A 19667-nucleotide genomic window follows, 5' to 3' on the forward strand; every position below is an offset into this window, starting at 1 on the left:
AATCATAGAACAAAGTATATTCAACCAATTATAATAAAAAGTGGCATGTAGCAGGTGATATTCAAATTATAGGACAAAAGATTTGAGATCTATTATAATGTTTCTTTTTGGCATTACTAACTGAAAATAAACTGAAATTGATAAGATAATTTTGAAACTAATAAGGTATTGAAATTGGTAAGGTAACTGATTAGTTTAATTGTCTGGCAAAATTAGTTGATTAAGTTGATAAATTATTTTGGCAAAATTAGTTAAAATTTTGGAAAGATTTTTCAAAATTTCAGTCACCTGATTTGAAAAGGTAAAATTTTTAACTTATTATTTAAGTCATTTTAGCCACCTGGAATTTTATTTTAGGTACTCCCAAACACTACTAATCATTTTAGCACCCAAAATATGTTAGCACCTTATCATTAAAGGTAACTAAAATATTTTCCCGAACAGAGCCAATGCAACACTTAGGGATTTTATTATTTTACACTTTCTTTGTTCTCCAGAATTGAAACTATTCGACTTTGTATATTTTATAAATAATTAACGGCTTTAACAATCAAAGTCGTGGTTTGATAGATATTGAAAATAAAAGTTATTATCTTACCAATAAATAATTAAGGATAATTTTATAATGGCTAAACAAAAATTGTAGCCATTATAATTTGTCTGATTTAAACATTTATTTTTAATATTACATTCACGCCATTCATCTGCTTGACTTTATAATTAAAATTTTACACTAACGAAATTTATATATTAAAATTTGAACTTATTAATTTGCTTTATATCCCATAAATATTTGTTAATGGTGATAACAAAACATCTTAAGAAATAAAGGAACAATACTCTAAAAAGAAGATGACAAAGCAACTTATGTTTGTTTTCATTTTTCTTATTGAAACTAGCCATTTCTCTATTTTTTTTTTTAATGTTTTTAAGGTCCATTTATATTAACGAGTAAGATTAGTCTACATAAAATAAAGGATTAAGATTTCAATAATTATAGTAGCTCCTTTTTTATTATAGCCATTGAATAATGATGCATTAATTAAACAGAGGAATTTTAATCATAAACTTCTGTCTAAGGTTGGCTTATTCATTATTCATTAAACGGCCTCAACCACTAAACTGGAGTCTTATGCGAGGCACGACAAATTTGGGATTCTGTGATATGTTCTTTAGGTGCATCAATCAATATAGGCAATGCTACATCTATCGAGTATGTAGTTAATCTACTAGAAAAAGAGCATTAAAAAACGATTATAACTGATGAGTTGGATCCCACTATTTATTTATTTCTATTAGTAGTGGGTTGTTGACCCATTAGGTAAATAAAGTTTTTTCCAATGGATATATACTTTGCTACAAAAACAGCTGATGCAAGACCAGATATTAGTTAATGTAGTATCTATTCCCTCCGTCCCATAGTATAGTGCTTATTTCTTTTTTACACCGACTGCAAGACGTAACTTTGACCTTTAATATCTTCAATTCCGTATTAATAAAAAATATAAAAAGTTGATATTATGAAACTATATATTGAGACGAATCTAATACGATCCCACATTAATATGTTTTTTATATATACAAATGAGAATATACGATCAAATATTTTAAAGTTTGACCCACCAAAAATGAACTAAGAATTATATTATGGGAGGGAGGGTGTATCAACATGAATTGCGTAATTATTATACTAGAGTTATCCAATTAAGACAAACAGCTTAAAATTAAAGCGTTGACTAAATGCTGTAGTACATGACTACAATGGCCTAGAAATGAGGGAAAATGGTTGACTCATAAGAGCATATGCCTTTCAGATGCTGCAGGAGATTTACACATAAATTGTGTGTTCCAATTGCATATAAATATTTATGTCGTGCTTTCTTGTAACTTCACTCCCATACATAGACCATAGTCAAATCAAATTCTTGCTAGCCTGCTATCCGAGTTTCCATTTCTTTCACCTCTACCTTTTTATTCCATTGTGCCCACGCAAGTTATGCAACTCTTCTGACCAGGTTTGTGTCTCTTCTAAATTGAAGTAATGTTTACTTTTTCTTTAAAAAGATCGTGGCGGATCCAGGATTTAACTTACGTGGGTTTAGAGTCTTTCAGAAAATCCGAGAGAAATTAAATTAAAGCTATTTATGCATTACCAGTTATGCAACAGTAACATATATTTGAGTATTCAAAAATATAGATTTACAAAAGGATAATTATATCCAACTCTTTTGGAATAAATACAAATCCAAGTAGCTACATATTCACTATTTATAAACTGAAAAATTGGAAGGCAAAAATTCAAAAATAATATAGAGTCATAATCAAACATTAGTTTTGATTCTAAAAATAATTGAAAATAGGTAAAAGTTAATATGACTAACCCGTATATGTTTTCACATTTTGGAATGGCTCTCATATTAATCCAAACTCTTATCTTTTTATACTAGCAAATATATTTTGGGTACATTGTATATAGGAAATTTAAGAGCTCATATTATTTCGATATGGTACACTTAAACTTGAGTGTTTTTGAAAATAGTAAAGTAAAGATTATTATAAGATGGATAAAAGTTGGTGTTATTTGAGAATTTTCCCCAAAAAATAAATGAACAAATGCTCCATAAAACTTAAAACTAAAAGAAAGCAAACAAAATTAGAAAGTAGTTTAGTTGAATTAAAAAAGGGATATAAAAAGTAGAGTAAAAAATGAAAATGTAAACCACCAATTAAATGGAAACAAAAAGAAGAGAACAAGTAAGCAAAAAAGAGTCCTCCAGAGAATCGAACCTGCGTACCGCGTGGTCCAACAAAAGCTAAAGATTTGCAAGCTAGCACAACACTGAGCCAAACTTTTAAAACAAAAGTTAAGGTGGTGCGGAAAGTCTATAAAAGCCCTTTATTTTTCTTATTTTTCGCGAATTCCCTTCTTTTTTTTCTCCAGATTTTCGTGGGTTCAGTTGAGCCCACTGAACCCACGCTGGATCCGCCTATAGTAAGGGGATAAGGAGCCCTATTAGACCGAAACTTGATACAAGTTAATCTAACTCAACTTTATAGGTAGTTCCTTTTGGGAATAAGAGAGTATGTAGGCGGTAAGAAAATTTCACCTCTAAAGTGCTTATAATGTTGTTTCATCAAGTAGACCAAGTAATACTTAGTTTAAAGTATCGTCTACTACTAGTAGTAGTCTGTTGACTTGTATTTTAATACAAATTATAATATTTAGATATTTACACTTTTCACTATATAATTTTAATAATAATATCAATAACAACTTGTTACTACTTATCTCTAGAAAATATACATTTAGACAACTCTGAGTCACAATTTAAGGTGCGCACGATATTTGATGTCAATCTTTAATCGTTAATTACTCTTAATTTATGTTGGTAATATAGTAAAAAAATAATATTGTTATAGTATTTTTTTCAAGACGAATCTAATTGATCATTTTTATACTATAATATATGCGGTCAAATGAAAGTAATACTTAATAATATAAAACGAAGAGAGTATATTATATCATTAAGTCATTAATCATTAGGTGAGTTAAGATAGTTGGCTTTTTATTCATATACGACGTATCGCTTCCCTCACAACTCACAAGCAAATTATTGTAGAATTAATGAGAGCCAATGAGTATACTATGGTCGAGAGTAAAGCATGAAAACATTGTTTCAGCCAATTAAATTCTGATTTAACTAATAGAGCTCACTGTTATCAAATTATGAAATTAATTACATAAGCAGCCAGTATTGCTTTCATATATACTCGCTATAATTAATTACTCCACTGATGTAAGATCTAAGAAATATTACAATATTCAACTGGGAAGAAGGTTTTGAACATTTACTACTTCATCTATCCCAAAAATATGTTCCCATTTCTTCTTCTCACGTGTAATAATTTATATTTTGTATCATTAATATTTATTCCATGTTAATTATATTTATAAAAATTTGATTATCGTACTATAAACATTGAAATGAATCAATCAAGATCCAAATGGCTAAGTTTTACTTATTTTGAATAGTGCCAAACTTACAAATAGGGACATCATTTTAAGAGGAAGGGAGTAGTTGTTTGGTTGACATTATATTCATGGACAGTCTAATTTCCTAAAAAAAATAGAAAGAAAGAGGTTGTTTTGATTGACAATTGACATGATCCACAAAATGAGGGAATTCCATTTCCATATGCTTAACCACACAATATTACTCAATTGCATGAAGTGAGAATATATAGTAATTACAAAAACAAAGAAAGTGTAACTTTCCAAATGCAACCAAACAACACCATATAATTTACGCCCATTTTCTTCAAGTTTTGTTAAGCTTTGATTTTGATGCATAAAATTACCATCTCTAACTCGAAATTTATTTGACAGGAAACTGTATAAAAGAAAACAAAACCGAACATAAAATGGCAAAAGAACAGTTAAATGTTCTGAAGGCACTTGATGTAGCAAAAACACAATGGTACCACTTTACAACAATTATCATTGCTGGTATGGGCTTTTTCACAGATGCCTATGATCTTTTCTGCATTTCTGTGGTCACCAAGCTCCTTGGCCGTATATACTACACTTCTTCTAACCCTACAGAACCAGGCTCCTTACCCATCAATGTCTCTGCTGCTGTCAGTGGTGTAGCCTTGTGCGGCGCCCTCGCTGGCCAGCTCTTCTTTGGGTGGCTCGGCGACAAAATGGGTAGGAAGTCAGTGTATGGTATCACCTTGCTTCTCATGACAACTTGTTCTATCGCCTCTGGCCTCTCCTTTGGAAGCACCCCAAAAGGTGTCATGACCACCCTTTGCTTCTTTCGATTTTGGCTTGGGTTCGGTATTGGTGGGGATTATCCTCTATCCGCCATTATTATGTCCGAGTATGCCAACAAAAAGACTCGTGGATCCTTCATTGCAACAGTTTTTGCCATGCAAGGAATTGGAATCTTGACTGGGGGAACAGTGGCACTTATTGTATCATCTGCATTTGAAAATAGGTATAACCCACCTTCTTTTGAACAAGATCATGAGGGATCGCTTACACCTGAAGCTGACTACATTTGGCGAGTTGTGTTGATTTTCGGAGCCATTCCTGCTGCCATGACCTACTATTGGCGAATGCAAATACCTGAGACTGCTAGGTATACTGCTTTGGTGGCAAAGAACGCTAAAAAGGCTGCCGAGGATATGTCCAAGGTGTTACAACTTGAACTCGAAGGTGAGGAAGACAAGCTTAAAAGAATAGTCCAGGATGACGGGAACACATTTGGCCTATTCTCTGCACAATTTGCACGAAAATATGGCCTTCGTCTTCTTGGTACCACAAGCACATGGTTTTTACTTGACATTGCATTTTACAGTCAGAACCTTTTTCAAAGCAACATCTTTAGCTCAATTGGGTGGCTTCCAGATGCATCTAAAATGAGTGCTATTCGTGAAGTATACATGGTTGCTAGAGCACAAACATTAATCGCGCTATGTGGAACTGTCCCTGGATATTGGTTCACTGTAGCCTTCATCGACGTTATAGGGCGTTTTACGATCCAAATGATGGGTTTTTTCTTCATGACTGTCTTCATGTTTGCCATTGCTATCCCTTATGAACACTGGCAACAAAGGGCAAATAGGGTAGGATTCATAATCATGTATGGACTTACCTTCTTCTTCGCCAACTTTGGGCCTAATGCCACAACATTTGTAGTACCAGCTGAAATATTCCCGGGTAGGTTGAGGTCTACTTGCCATGGGATATCAGCTGCGGCGGGCAAGGCCGGAGCTGTTGTAGGTGCCTATGGTTTTTTGTATGCTTCCCAAGAGAAGGACCCTGCTAAGAGGAATGCAGGTTATCCTGCAGGTATTGGAAAAAAGAACTCACTCATAGTACTTGCTGTCATCAACTTTTTAGGTATGGTTTTCACCTTGTTATTGCCTGAGCCCAAGGGTTTGTCTCTTGAGGAGGCAGCTGGTGAGCTTATTCCTAATGATAGCGATAAAGATGATGATTATGCCAGTAAAGCTTAAATGTGTTGTTAATTAGATTGACGTACCATGCTTGCATTTATTTTTAATTTTTTTTCTTCATCGTTGAAGTTTATGATATACTTGGAATAACTGTACATGTATGAATATAATATTACTGCAGCAAGTTGTATTTTTTTTATAAAGGTAAGATAAAAAAAAAAATTAGGCTACCCTTATCTCGAGGGTAACACCTAATACGTCGGATACAAGAATGGGGAAAAGAGAAGAACAATTACAATATGAGATCTCATAAGATGAACAAACTAGGTGGCCAACATTAGCAATCCAGTCGGCTGCCCTATTGACTTCTCTGAAGACATGTCGTACACGATGAGAGTGGAACTTTGAGAGTAAGCTTGGAATCTTCAATGATGGTAGCAATTTCTCAGGGAACTGACCAAAGATTATTTATAGCATTAATAACCAGTTGGTTATCACCTTCTACAATGATGTCTTGAATACCCATTTTTAAAGCCACCTTTAGGCCGTGGTGAAGTGCCGAAGCCTCGGCAATAGTGACTGAGGCATGACCAAGATTGAACATTTTTGCTTGAATAAGATGACCTTAGCTTGATGATTGCGGATGATGAAGCCCGCTGCTGTAGCTGACCCACGGACGAGCCATCGAAGTTAAGTTTGAACATAGCTGGGGGAGGAGGATCCCAAGCTACGTCAATAGTTGGGTGAAGGGGGAAAGGGGAAGGGGTGGTGCTCCCATAAAAGGAGATTCGTTAGCTTGACAAATGTCTAAGTGGGTACGTGTCTGTCATTCATGAAAAGCGAAATAAGCTCTATGAACCACACGAGATGGAATCCACTTGTCACTATTAAAAATGATAACATATCTCTCCTTCCAAATACTCCAAAAAATGAAAATAATTTTGGGCAAGTAGGGAGAGTTTTTTCCATCTTGGAGAAACTGAAGAGTGGCTGTGAATCTAGGAATAGGTGCGCACCAATCAGTAACCTGTTGTAGGCCCCATAGATCCTTTAAGTGCTGACATTGAAAAAATAAGTGGTCAATATTTTCAATGCCTATATCACAACGAGGGCAGTTTGAAATGGGGATGATATGACGAGAGAACATTATGTCTCTAACAACCAAACTATTATGACAAATTTGCCATGTAAAAATCTGGAGATTTAGAGGGATATCCAGCTTCCATATCCATCGATATGGCCAAGGTGGTTTTGGAGGGAATTCATGAGCAAGCCAAGTGGCTAATTTAACTGAGAACACCCCACTAGAGTTAGGGCCCCAAATGGGAGTGTCGGGCACATCATGAAAAAGGAGAGGATCGCGGAATGCCTTTTATTTTAATTTCAGAGTTAAATGTGTTGGTAATACTGCATTGAGCTTTGCTAAGTCCCAAATATGATTGTAGTTATGTACAAAATGAATTGTATACGAAAGCTTTGTTATACACAACAAATTACAAAGAAATTAATTACTCAATACAAAGTTAATTCTTATGTGATTATGAATTGGTTAAGTCTTATTCTACACAACAAAAAAATATACGCTTACTTGAAACCTATTATTATTAAAGTGAATTAATTTGTGAACTTATATAAAATTATAAAAGGCCCGACACGTGTTTGCCAATAATTATTGAAATCTTAACCTTTTGTTTTTATTTTTATTTTTATTTCGGTAAAACGTAAGTTATATTACCATGAAAGCAGACTAAACCACCTTGCAACCATAACAACCTAAGCCACTTACAATAGACCAATCTTGTCCATTAATTTTTTTTTTTTGACGGGATTGTCCATTAATTTAGTTGAACCTTAAAAACATAGAAAAATGAAAAAAAAAACTAGTTTCAATTTTTTTTTAAAAAAGAAAGCAAATTGTCGTTGAATATTAGTTACTTAGTCATCTTCTTCCTTGTAGAGTATTTTTTTTTTCGCTAAGTAATTAATAAGAGTTATATTTCATGCCAAAACTTTACAACCTACACCAAGAGAACTGATTACAATCAAGAGTAAGCTCTCTTAACCACATTCTATCACTTCTAGAAACTTTTTTTGGCATAACATTATAGATTCTATCTATAATTGTGTGCTTAATCCTATATACTTGTTTATACACCATATCCAGTTTACTATTCCACAACACATCATTCTTGACCCACCATATCTGATAGGTAGCAGAACAAATCACATCACTTCTCACTTAGTGCATGAATCTGGAACCTCCACTGTTGTTCACCATCAAGATCAATTCTTGAATTGATCTATCCTGACAGCTCAAGTTCAGCCATCTCAAACATCTCCTAATTACAGCCTCACTGAAAGGACATGAAAAAAATAAGTGATCGTGAGTCTCTCTTTCATTCCCACACAGCAGACAAGCAGGATCATCAATCACTCCCACATTGTTTAATCTATCAGTTGTGTTCAATCTGTCCAACATCATCAACCAACATAAGAATTTGTGCTTTGGTAAATTGTATCTACTCCATACAAATCCATGCCAAGGAACAGCAGGATGAACTTCAATCATCTTTTTTGTGAACATCCTTAATAGAGTACTCTGTCATGTTAGTGATTCTGCTGATAAGAGAACTTCATCTTCATTTGATCTTTAGCTAGGCATATCATTTTCCAATACCAGCTGCAGTGTTAAAGTGGTTTATATTCCCACCATCTTCATCTTCATCCTTGTATAGTATTGTTCCTCGCTCTTTTTCTTTAGAAATTTCGTTATCACCATTAACAAAGATTTGTGAAATATAAATCAAATTAATATCCACATTTTAATTTACAAATATATTAATGTGTAACTAATTTAATTCCTATAAAAAAAATTTACTTATAAAGTAAACTGAATGAATAGTGTGGATCTAAGATTATAATAGATGGTTCGAATTAAACAAGGTTATGTGCATAAATAATATTGTAGTCACTAAAAAATTATCGCAGATCTCAATTAATAGTAAAATTCCCCGACAATCTTCTTTTCAGGTTAGTGGCTTAGAGTGAGCCCATTGGATGATATACAAGCTAGATCATGAGGATAGAGGGAGAAATATATTATAAAGAATTAGGAGAGAGAAAAAAAGAGGAGAGAGAGAAGGATGATCAGATCATTACAATGATCTAATCATCGTTGGATCATAGTTAAAGCTCATGAAAGAGAATAATTGGTAGGCCCCATGTATGATGAGTTGACAACAATATAATGACATTAAGAAAAGCAATCCAATGGTTAAAAAGCCTAAATTATAAATCATCCATTGTGGGTAAAAAAAAGCATAAAAACTAATGATAAATCATAAGTGAGGTGGAATAACTGATGATCCAAATTTTTGGATCAACCATTGTGTATGCTCAGGGCGTCTTACATATATGTAAATGTTCGTGAGTCCGATTTCGAGTTCTCCCATTCAATTCCATTCGTTTTATTCAAGTGCTTATATTATTATTACTTTCTTTAATAAAAAAATGACAATAAGAATATGTTAAATATGGGTATGAACTGCACCAAGAGTTGAAGAATCAGTCTACTTCACAACTATGGGCGTAAGAGGGTTGCGAAAAGTTAAGAGCCTAATTCAATTCGATCCAATCCAAACTTGTCTTAGTGGATTGGATTGAAAAAAATTGAATTGGAGTTAGACGTAATTTTTTTAGTCTAGATACATGTATATGTATATAGACATATACATGCATATGTATATATACATATGCATGCATATGTTATCAATACATATAATCTAGTCCAAAGTCATCCCCTAGTTACATATAAGGATGAGGAGCTAGCTCATGTGGTAGAGCACTCCCCTCTAATCCTTGAGGTCAGGGGTTCGATCCTTACTCCCAACATTATGTTGGGGCATTTCCTTAGCATGCTAGAGCACTCCCCTCTAGCCAATGTGCTGGTAGTTCCTACAAGGCTAGTAGCCTTGGTAGGGATTAACCCTTGAGCTGACTTAATTTCCCAATCAAAACAAAAAAAAAATCCCCTAGTTACATATATAAATCTCCAATCCTAAATAATTGACCGTGTTATCTTGGTACCTTACTTATCTTTATGTTATATAAATTTCTAATCCTAATAAGTAGTATAAAGTTACCCTAGATGGATTATTATGTGCGTGGACTATTGCAAATTGGTGCTAAGATATTGCAAATTGTTAAAAAAAACCTTAATATTTAGTGGTATTATCTCAGATAATAACCCTAACTTATAAGTCTTGTCCCAAATAAAACTCCTACATTGTCACCCCTATCTCGAATAACTTTAAATTTTTAATTTGTCATTAAACCCGATGGAATTATAAACGACGTTAAATTGGTTTCACTTTGGATGGTTTGACGCCGTTTAAGAGTTTCTACTTTAAAACCATATGACAATAAGAAAAATATCTCATTAACCTGATAATTCTACACTCTACTACAACCACTATCTTACCTAACTCTTTTTTTCTTTCTAAGTTGCGTTTTTATCTCGTCAAAAACCTCTAGTGGCTATCTCAAAGCTAATGCCAGACATGGTCTCACTTAGCTTGCAAAAATGCAACTGATACTGATGTTATAAAAAACTCCCGAGTGTTATCATTATTGTCATTTCCTTCACTGTTATCATTTTCTTGTGATTAAAACTATTTTTAAATTTTCAATAGCACTACGTACTTTTACTCAATTTCTTTTTATATACTACCTCCAATCTTTATTAGTTTACCCCTTTTTGGGATGTCCTTTATTAGTTTACCCATTTCTTTTGTTTCTATTTTTGGAATGAAAACACTAACTGTATGGGTGTGACCCAAGTTTGCTAGCGGACATTACCTATTGGCCGGGAGCAAACCAAAGTGACGTGGGCTCGCAAAAGGGAGGCAAACCCTAATTCATCCTTCGGGCCGAGACTGCCGTCACGGTCATAGAAAACGACAAAGCAAAGGGAATCTTCCCTCTGACAGATTAATCACAACAGTACAAGTGTCACAAGATTATACGCCCTGTCAGGTGAATAGTACGCCTATAAATAGCCATCCAGTACTATTCCTGCAGGTACATTCTCTCATACTAAAAATAGTCTATCTCTCTCTCTCAAGCCTCTCTCTCTCTCTAGAATTCTCTTAAGCATTTAGCTGACTTGAGCGTCGGAGGGGGTTTCCTCGAAACACCCCGAGGAGCTCACGTTTGTCATTGTTGCAGATCCCTCACGGACATCCATCTCTTGTCGGACAACTCTCAAATGGTCCGGCACCGTTTTCGATACCGAAACAACTGGCGCTAGAAGGAGGGGACTTCACCCTTTCTAAGGTATCAGTCATGGAAGCACAAACAACGCTACCCATGGTCAGCCTGAGTTTGAGGAAGGCCAGAATTCCTCGCAGCCAGTCGTCACTGGGGCGTTGGGAAACCCGCAGTTCCACTACCGGACACCGGGAAACGAGGAACACCCAAACACAGTACCATTCAACTTAGCACAACTAAGTCAATTCTCTCCCGAGCAATTGCAAACTGTAGCATCATTTATCCAAATGCTGACAGGTAATCCTCAACAAAATGCTCATCCCCAACCCTCTGGCGGTACCCGTAAGCGACCACCGGCTATGGCTGGTAGGAACGCGGACGGAATCCCGCTTCGAAAAATGCAGTCCTTGGGAAAAGAGGGACGGGAGATGGAGAAGAAAATAGACCGATCTGATTATGAGGAGGAAATTCTAGAAACTGAGGAGATATACTATTCTGAAGAAGAAACGCAAGGTCACTCCCGCCGTGAGTACAGTACCGTCGGTGCTAGTAACTATTCGGCTGGGGGTCACCTCTTGATCAAGCCTAAGCTCCCCCTTCACTCCGGAGATATTGAATCATCCTATGACACGAATCAAGATGCCGTCCTCCAAGTATGATGGCACATCAGACCCGATGACACGTCGCGGCCTACGAAGGACATATGTTCCTTTACACTCAAGTTGATGCCATATGGTGTAAAGTCTTTCCCTCAACCTTGACTGGGAATAGCTCAGACATGGTTCAAAAGCTCAAGCCAGGTAGCGTCTCTAGCTTTTCTCTGCTGTCATCCATGTTCAGTACGCACTTTGTAAGCAATAGGCGCCGTGAGCGCACCACTGGGGAATTGCTGTCAGTCAAACAAGGAGAAAATGAGAGCCTGAGGATATAATTGGCCGCTTCAATGTCGAGGCAGTTTCAATACCTCGACTACAGCAGGAGTGGCCGTTTGGCCTTAATGACGGACTCAAGGAGGGATCACCCTTCCGGAATTATCTGGGTCGAAAGTCGTATACAACCCTGGGTCCCGTCCTTGGCAAGGCCAATGACTATATAAGAGGGGAAGAATTTGACAAAGCTGTAGGCAACGGGAGGCTGGAAAGAAGGATGACAAGAAGAAGGAGAAGGCCCGCGAGGCGGATCGGGGCCGAGAGGAGAGAAAGCAGGAGTCAAAATGGTCAAAAGGGGAAATGACCGAGACAGGGAGAATGAAAGGTAGATCGCGATCGCAGAGATCGTGAAAAAAGTGGCCGGGAAGGAGGTGAACGCAAGGATAGGTTCGATGCATACACCCAACTCACCACTTCAAGAAGTCAAATTTTTCTGATGAATAAGGACAGTGATAAGTGGCAACGTCCGAGACAGATGTTCCACAAAAATGTGAAAAAGTAAGTGGTGTGATTTCCATGGAGATCACGGCCACATAACTGAGGATTGCCGGCACTTAAAAGATAACCTGGAGATTTAATAAGAAGAGGTTATTTCAGTCAGTACAAGGCCCAAACAAAAGAGGGTGATCTTGTAAAGCCCGTGACTCGAAATGTTCAATCCCGGATCAGCGAGATTCACGTTATCAGTGGGGGTCCCATCCATGGAGGAAGTGTTAACGGCGCAAAGGCAAGTCTTAAGGAATTCCGACATCATGTCAATTTCAACGCCAGTTTACCATGGAAGAGTCCGCCAGCAATGCCGGCGATGTCATTTACTCTCGAGGATGCAAAACATGTGGTGTACCCTCATGATGATCCGCTGGTGGTAACACTGAAAGTCTCAAACTGCTTGGTACATAGAATTTTGGTGGATGGGGGAAGCTCCGCAAATATTCTGTACCTATCAACATTTGAAAAGCTCATGCTGAGCCGTGAGTACTTGAAGCCGGTCAGGTATCCCGTCATTGGATTCACAGGGGCATCAGTGGTGCCAGAAGGGTTAATCTCACTCCCAGTACGTATTGGGGAGGATGAGTCAGCCAGAGACGTCATGACCGAGTTTCTGGTGGTGGATGTTCCGGGAGCATACAATGCAATCATTGGACGCCCATTCATTCATGACGTCCAAGGTGTCGTCTCAACTTACCACCTGACCATGTTATATGTTTCCAATGACGGATCCACATCAAGATTGAAGGGCAATCAGGAGATAGCAAGATCATGCTACTTAACGACACTAAAGCAACCAGCCAGAAGGTTCCCGGTAGAAAATCAGGAACCACCCTCAAGAAAGCAGAGGAGGGCCCAGAGAAGAGCTCAGGTTGAGGGAAGTAAAGGTAAGGAAGAAGAGGAAGTAATCACTGTCCGGAAGAGTAAGGAAGTGCCGCTAGAAGAGTTTGAGTCCCGGCCAGAGGATGAGCCAAGGCCACAGCCTGATGGAGAAACTAAACAAGAAGCATTGGCAGATGATCCTGCTCGTTCGGTCGCGGTCGGGATGGACATGGACCTAGAGGTCCGGGTCAACCTGGTAACTCTCCTAAGAGAAAATGCTGACATATTTGCATTCTCGGCGGACGAGATGCCGGGAATAGATCCGGCCGTGATGGTCCATCGTTTAAACGTCGACAGCGCAGTCCGACCGGTAAAGCAGAAGAAGAGAGCCTTTTCGGCCGAAAAGAATAAGGCCATCAAAGAAGAAGTAGAAAAGCTGATAGCGGCCGATTTTATCGAGCCATGTGATTACCCTGAATGGCTGGCAAACGTAGTCATGGTGAAGAAGGCCAACGGCCAATGGCGTATGTGCGTGGACTTTACAAACCTGAATAGGGGATGCCCTAAGGACTGTTATCCTCTGCCAAGGATAGACCAGCTAGTGGATTCCACTAGCGGACATGCACTACTGAGTTTCATGGATGCCTTCTCAGGGTATCATCAAATCAGTTTGCTAAAAGAGGACCGTAAGAAAACGGCATTCATCACGGATGGAGGTGTTTACAATTATAAGGCAATGCCTTTCGGCCTGAGAAACGCTGGGGCAACCTACCAGAAGTTGGTGGACAAGGTATTTGCGGCTCAGAAAGGGCGTAATATAGAAGTGTATGTGGACGATTCTATTGTTAAGAGTAAAACGGACCGAGAGCATCTGGCGGATCTGGAAGAAACATTCAAAACATTGAGAAAATACAGCATGAAATTGAATCCAAAGAAATGTGTCTTTGGCGTTAGAGCAGGAAAATTTCTTGGGTTTATGGTGAGCAAAAGAGGTATTGACGCGAACCCGGACAAGGTTCAAGCAATTTTGAGCCTTCCAGAGCCCAAAGGCGTCAAAGACATCCAAAGATTAACAGGAAGGATGGCCGCTTTGACAAGATTCATATCAAAGTCAGCTGATAAGTCCCTTCTGTTTTTCGCATTGCTAAGGGGGAATAAGAAGTTCGAATGGGGAGAAGAGCAGAGTAAAGCTTTCTCGGGCGTCAAAGAACACCTTGCAAAGCTGCCAACAATATCAAGGCCAGAGGCTGGAGACACACTACAATTGTACATCTCGGCCTCCCCTAAAACGGTAGCGGCAGTGCTGATAACAGAGAAGGAAAAGCAGCAGCACCCAATATATTTCGTCAGCCACATCCTTAACGGCCCTGAAAGCCGGTACAAACAGATAGAGAAAATGGCATTGGCGGTTATTGTAGCAGCTCGGAAGTTAAGGCCCTATTTTGACTGCCATCCGATACAGGTGTTAACAAATCAACCGCTGGAGAAAGCTCTGCAAAGGATGGACACCTCTGGACGCTTGTTGAAATGGGCTGTCAAATTGTCGGAATATGATATTCAGTACAAGCCACGAACAGCCATAAAGGCTCAAGCGTTGGCGGACTTCATAACTGAGGCATATGAGGAGATAGAGATAAAAGAAAAAGAATCATGGCTGCTAGAGGTAGATGGTTCTTCGGCCGCGAGCGGAGCTGGGGCCTGTATTGTGATAACCAGCCAGAGGAAAACACCTTCGAGTACGCCATCAAATTTGCTTTCCCAGCCTCAAACAATGAATCAGAGTATGAAGCAGCCATTGCTGGCTTAAGAATGTGCATTGCAGCAGGAGCTAAAAGCGTCCTCTTGAAAACAGACTCACAGTTGGTTAGCAGTCAGCTTAAGGGAGAATTTGAGGTCCGAGAGCCCAACATGGTCAAATATGTGGAGAAAGCCAAAGAAATAATAGCACAGCTGGAACAATTTGAAGTAGAAGCAATTCCAAGGGCTGAGAACATGAAGGGACTCCCTATCTAAACTAGCTAGCTCAGATTCATTCCAGGTAGAAGGAATGGTAACGGTTGACATCCTCAAAGAAAAGAGCATTGCCCAGAAAGTGGCCGTGATAAACAGCATTGACCAACAAGGGGAATGGTTTACAGAGCTAGTGAAGTACAAACAAACAGGAATACTCCCAGCGGATCCCATGGCCGCCAAGAAGTTGCAGAAACAAGCAAATTGGTACGTGATATACCAGAACGAGTTATACAAAAAATCGTTTAGCCTGCTCGCTAAAGTGCGCAACATCTGTTGAGGCCGTGAAGATAATGGAAGAAATCCACGAAGGTGTTTGTGGAAACCACATTGGAGGTAAAGCATTGGCTTTAAAGGCACTTAGAGCTGGATTTTACTGGCCCAACATGTTGGCCGATGCGCAAAGTTATGTGAAAAAATGTGATAAGTGCCAGAAATTTGCACCAGTGATAAATAGGCCCGCTAACGACTTGCAGCCCATCCTATGTCCGATACCGTTCGCACAGTGGGGAATGGATATCTTGGAACCGTTCACTACTGCGACGGGAGGTAGGCGTTTCTTGATTGTGGGTATTGATTACTTTACGAAGTGGATCGAAGTAGAGCCGACAGCAAAGATAAAGGCCAACCAAGTAAAAAAGTTCATCTGGCAGAACATCATGACTAGGTTTGGCATCCCGGCTGCGATCGTGTTTGACCACGGAGTTCACTTTGACTGCAGACCCATTCAGGCTTTCCTCTCGGATTTCCGCGTGAAATTTGCGTATTCAGTAGTGTGCCATCCCCAGAGTAACGGTCAGGCAGAGGCCACTAATAAGCAAATTTTGAACGCCTTGAAAAAGAAGCTCGATGAGTTTAAGGGAAAGTGGGCTGAGATGGTACCGGCTGTTCTATGGGCAAATAGGACAACTGAGAAAGAAGCGACGGGAGAAAGCCCTTTCAAGCTGGCCTTTGGTGCAGAGGCGGTGCTGCCGGTAGAAGTAGGCCTGCCCACCTACCGGATAAAACATCAAGCCCTGGAAAGGAATGACCAAGCATTAAGGGAGGATCTGGATTTCTTGCCAGAAATAAGGTTGAAGGCGGAGCTGAGAGCGGCTGTGTACAAGGACCGGATCCGCAAGGCCTACAATAAAAGGGTCATGGAAAGGTCGTTAGCTGAAGGTGAGTTAGTTCTGCGAAGGACAGCCGCCACCGGAAAAGCTCATGCAGAGGGTAAATTAACTGCCAATTGGGAAGGCCCATATATCCTAGCTCGAAAGATAGGTCCGGGATCCTTCATTCTCAAGGGAATGGATGGGAAAGAGCTGAAGAACTGCTGGAATGCTGACGTCCTTAAAAAGTACTATGTGTAGTCAAAGAGAAATGTAATGGGCCGAGAGCCTTTGATGACATTATACATAAATAAAACTCTGTTAGCATTCCGATATATTCTGTTTCTATTTGTCCATTACCCTCCATATTTTCGTTAAGTAAAGTGAACTAGTTGTTACGAGTGTTACCAGCCATATAACAGGCTAAACAAAGTTAACAGCCATATAACAGGCTAAGTAATCGTGCCAGCCATATAACAGGCTAAACAATAATCAGCCATATAACAGGCTAAGCAATTATCCAAAGCCATATGACAGGCAAAACAAGCACTAACGGCCATATAACAGGCAAAATAAACGTTAGCGGCCACATAACAGGCAAAATAAACGCTAACGGCCATATAACAGGCAAAACAAACGTTAGCGGCCATATAACAGGCAAAACAAACGCTAACAGCCACATAACAGGCAAAATAAGCGATAGCGGCCATATGACAGGCCAAACAATTGTTGCAAAATAAAAGGATTAAATGGACACATAATGAGCAAAACGAACATTAACAATATAATTGTGTAACAGACATAGAAGTTTCAAATTGAATACAAGGAAAATTTGTCTATCAAAGGAGAATCATAAATTACTGGCTTGGCGGCCAACTACAAACAAAATTAGTCAGCCACTCAAAACAAGGCATTTATGGATCCAGTAGCAAAAGTCAAAACAAAGTTTACATGCCATTCAAAGGCTGACAATCTAAACTATTACAAGCTATTGGACGCTATAGAGGAGGTTGAAGATGACCGCCAAAGTCTTCATGAAGGGGCGCATCATCTTCAGCGGTAGGCAGAATGTTGGCAATGATCTCCTCCGAGCAGATGTAGGGCTCATCTGCTAAGGGTTGCCTATGGACGCCCTCGCCAAAGGCGGCCTCCATCTGCTCCCAGTCAAAGCTGGGATGGGAGTGGCAGACACACCTCTTAGCGGCCACCCAACCACCGTCATACCGCTCGCCGAGAAGACCAACAAACTCCTCAGACCTCCTAAAGTCCGCCACAGCAGCTTGACGGGCTTCAGCAGCAGCAGCCTTCACAACAGTCTCTCTCTCATCCTTGGACGCTTGGAGAGCAGTTTCCAAATTAGAGTACTTCAGCTGAAGGTCCTCTAAATCTTTGGCTTTTAAGCGCAGCTCCTCCAGCTCCTTATCAGCCTCAGCCTTGGCCTTCTTCTCAGATTCTAGGCTGGTTTCCAATTGAGCGATCTGAGCAGAAAGGCCAGTCTTGTCGGCCTCCAAGCCTTGGATGGTCCCGCCAGCGCTCTCAGCCAGGCGCTGGTACTCCAAATATTGAGCTATAAGCTCAACAGCAGAGTTCCCGGCCTAGAAGCATAACACAAAAAAGAGTTTTTTTTTTTAAAAAAAAAAAAAAAAAAAAAAGAGAAAGAGAGAAAGAAAAATGCATGTACTTACCACGACAAGGTCGTGAGCTAACTGAGCAGCGGGCGCCACCAACTTATCTGCCGGACAGTCGAAAGGCAGTTGGAGTCCTTTCAGAAGGCGATACCCAAAGTACCATCATTAGCTGGGATGTCCACAAAAATAGACTCATCCTCCCTCACGTCCAGATTTGGCCTGAAAAGTTGGCCAGCAGTTGAAGGAGGATGGAAGAGAGCAGCTTTCACGGACGCGCAAAGAGGGACGACATTAGTCTCAATCCACTCTTGGGCCCGGCAGTAGATTCGCGGACCTAAGTCCGAGAGAAAGCTTGGCCGGCTCAGAAGCTCATACACCTTCTGGCGGGTGGAGGAGCTAGATCCAAAGGCAGTCCTGGGACTGCGAAGAAGGGAAGAAGGAGACAATTGAACCTCCGGCATCGGTTCCCGGGCAGGAGAGGTAGGAAGCCCTTGGTTCCCAGTCACGGTCACGTCTGCAGAATTAACTTCCACAGACTGACGTTTGTGAGGAACTTCAACCTCAGGATCCCTGGGGCGGCGACGCGAAGTGGTGCTACCACCTCGGTTAATGGGAACCTGGATGGCAGAGCGGGATGGAGTCGGCTCACCCCGGCCGGGAGCACGACCCGGTGTATGACCGGCACGGCGGACAATCCGTCCAGCTCGACCACCCCGTCCAGCATTCCGGCCAGCGCCTCGCGGACCACCAGTTAAACCGTGAACGGTATCATGGTCGAAAACGGGCTCTTCAGGGATGTTAGACATTGGACGTAACTGATCGTCTAATCCCAACTCTTCCAAATCTAAGCTGACATCACCTGCAAATACAAGAAAAAATGTAAACCAACTAGTACGTCAGTACGCAAAAAGAAATAAAAGCAAAAAAGAATTCCAAGTACCATGTCGGACCAGGAATAACACTACACACCTTCTGGATGAGTCCGACATAGAAAGACGGCAGACAGCGGTCCGTTACCCAGAATGTATTTGGCATGAGGAAGCCAAGTACGGGGAGCTTTTATTTCAGTCTCTTCTCCCTCAACAACCATCTCTATTCTATATGGGAAGAGAGGGGGGACACCAAAATAATGAAAGCCCCATTTTGCCCTCACTAAGATTAGGGGAAAAAATTAAAAAAAAAAGGAAAATTCGATTATTACGGTTACTAACTTACTACTGCACCAGAAAATTCAAAAACACTTGAAACCAAATCAAAACTACATGCAGTTTCTTGCTTCATCTTCTTTCTCTTCCCATCCTTCTATTATCGAATTCTTACTTAAATAGCCTGCAAAACAAAAGAAAACAAACAAAGCTCATCATAATTCTATGAAAAAAAATACAAGCCCTTAAACTATTGAAGTCCAACATTTAATTTTGGACACAATGAGAAGTGAGTACCATTATCGATCAAGAGGAGCAAAC

The 19667-nt window shown here is 39.6% G+C and overlaps 1 protein-coding gene across 1 annotated transcript; it reads left to right on the top strand.

Moving 5' to 3' along the window:
* Positions 1–4422: 4422 nt before the first annotated feature.
* Positions 4423–6180, top strand: LOC104889599 (probable inorganic phosphate transporter 1-3). Its single transcript, XM_048641652.2, has one exon. The coding sequence runs from the start codon at positions 4423–4425 to the stop codon at positions 6022–6024; it is 1602 nt and encodes a 533-aa protein (XP_048497609.1). The 3' UTR covers positions 6025–6180.
* The last annotated feature ends 13487 nt before the right edge of the window (positions 6181–19667 follow it).

This window comes from Beta vulgaris, chromosome 3, assembly GCF_026745355.1.
Source record: "Beta vulgaris subsp. vulgaris cultivar EL10 chromosome 3, EL10.2, whole genome shotgun sequence".
In the NCBI taxonomy this organism is placed as follows: Eukaryota; Viridiplantae; Streptophyta; class Magnoliopsida; order Caryophyllales; family Amaranthaceae; genus Beta; species Beta vulgaris.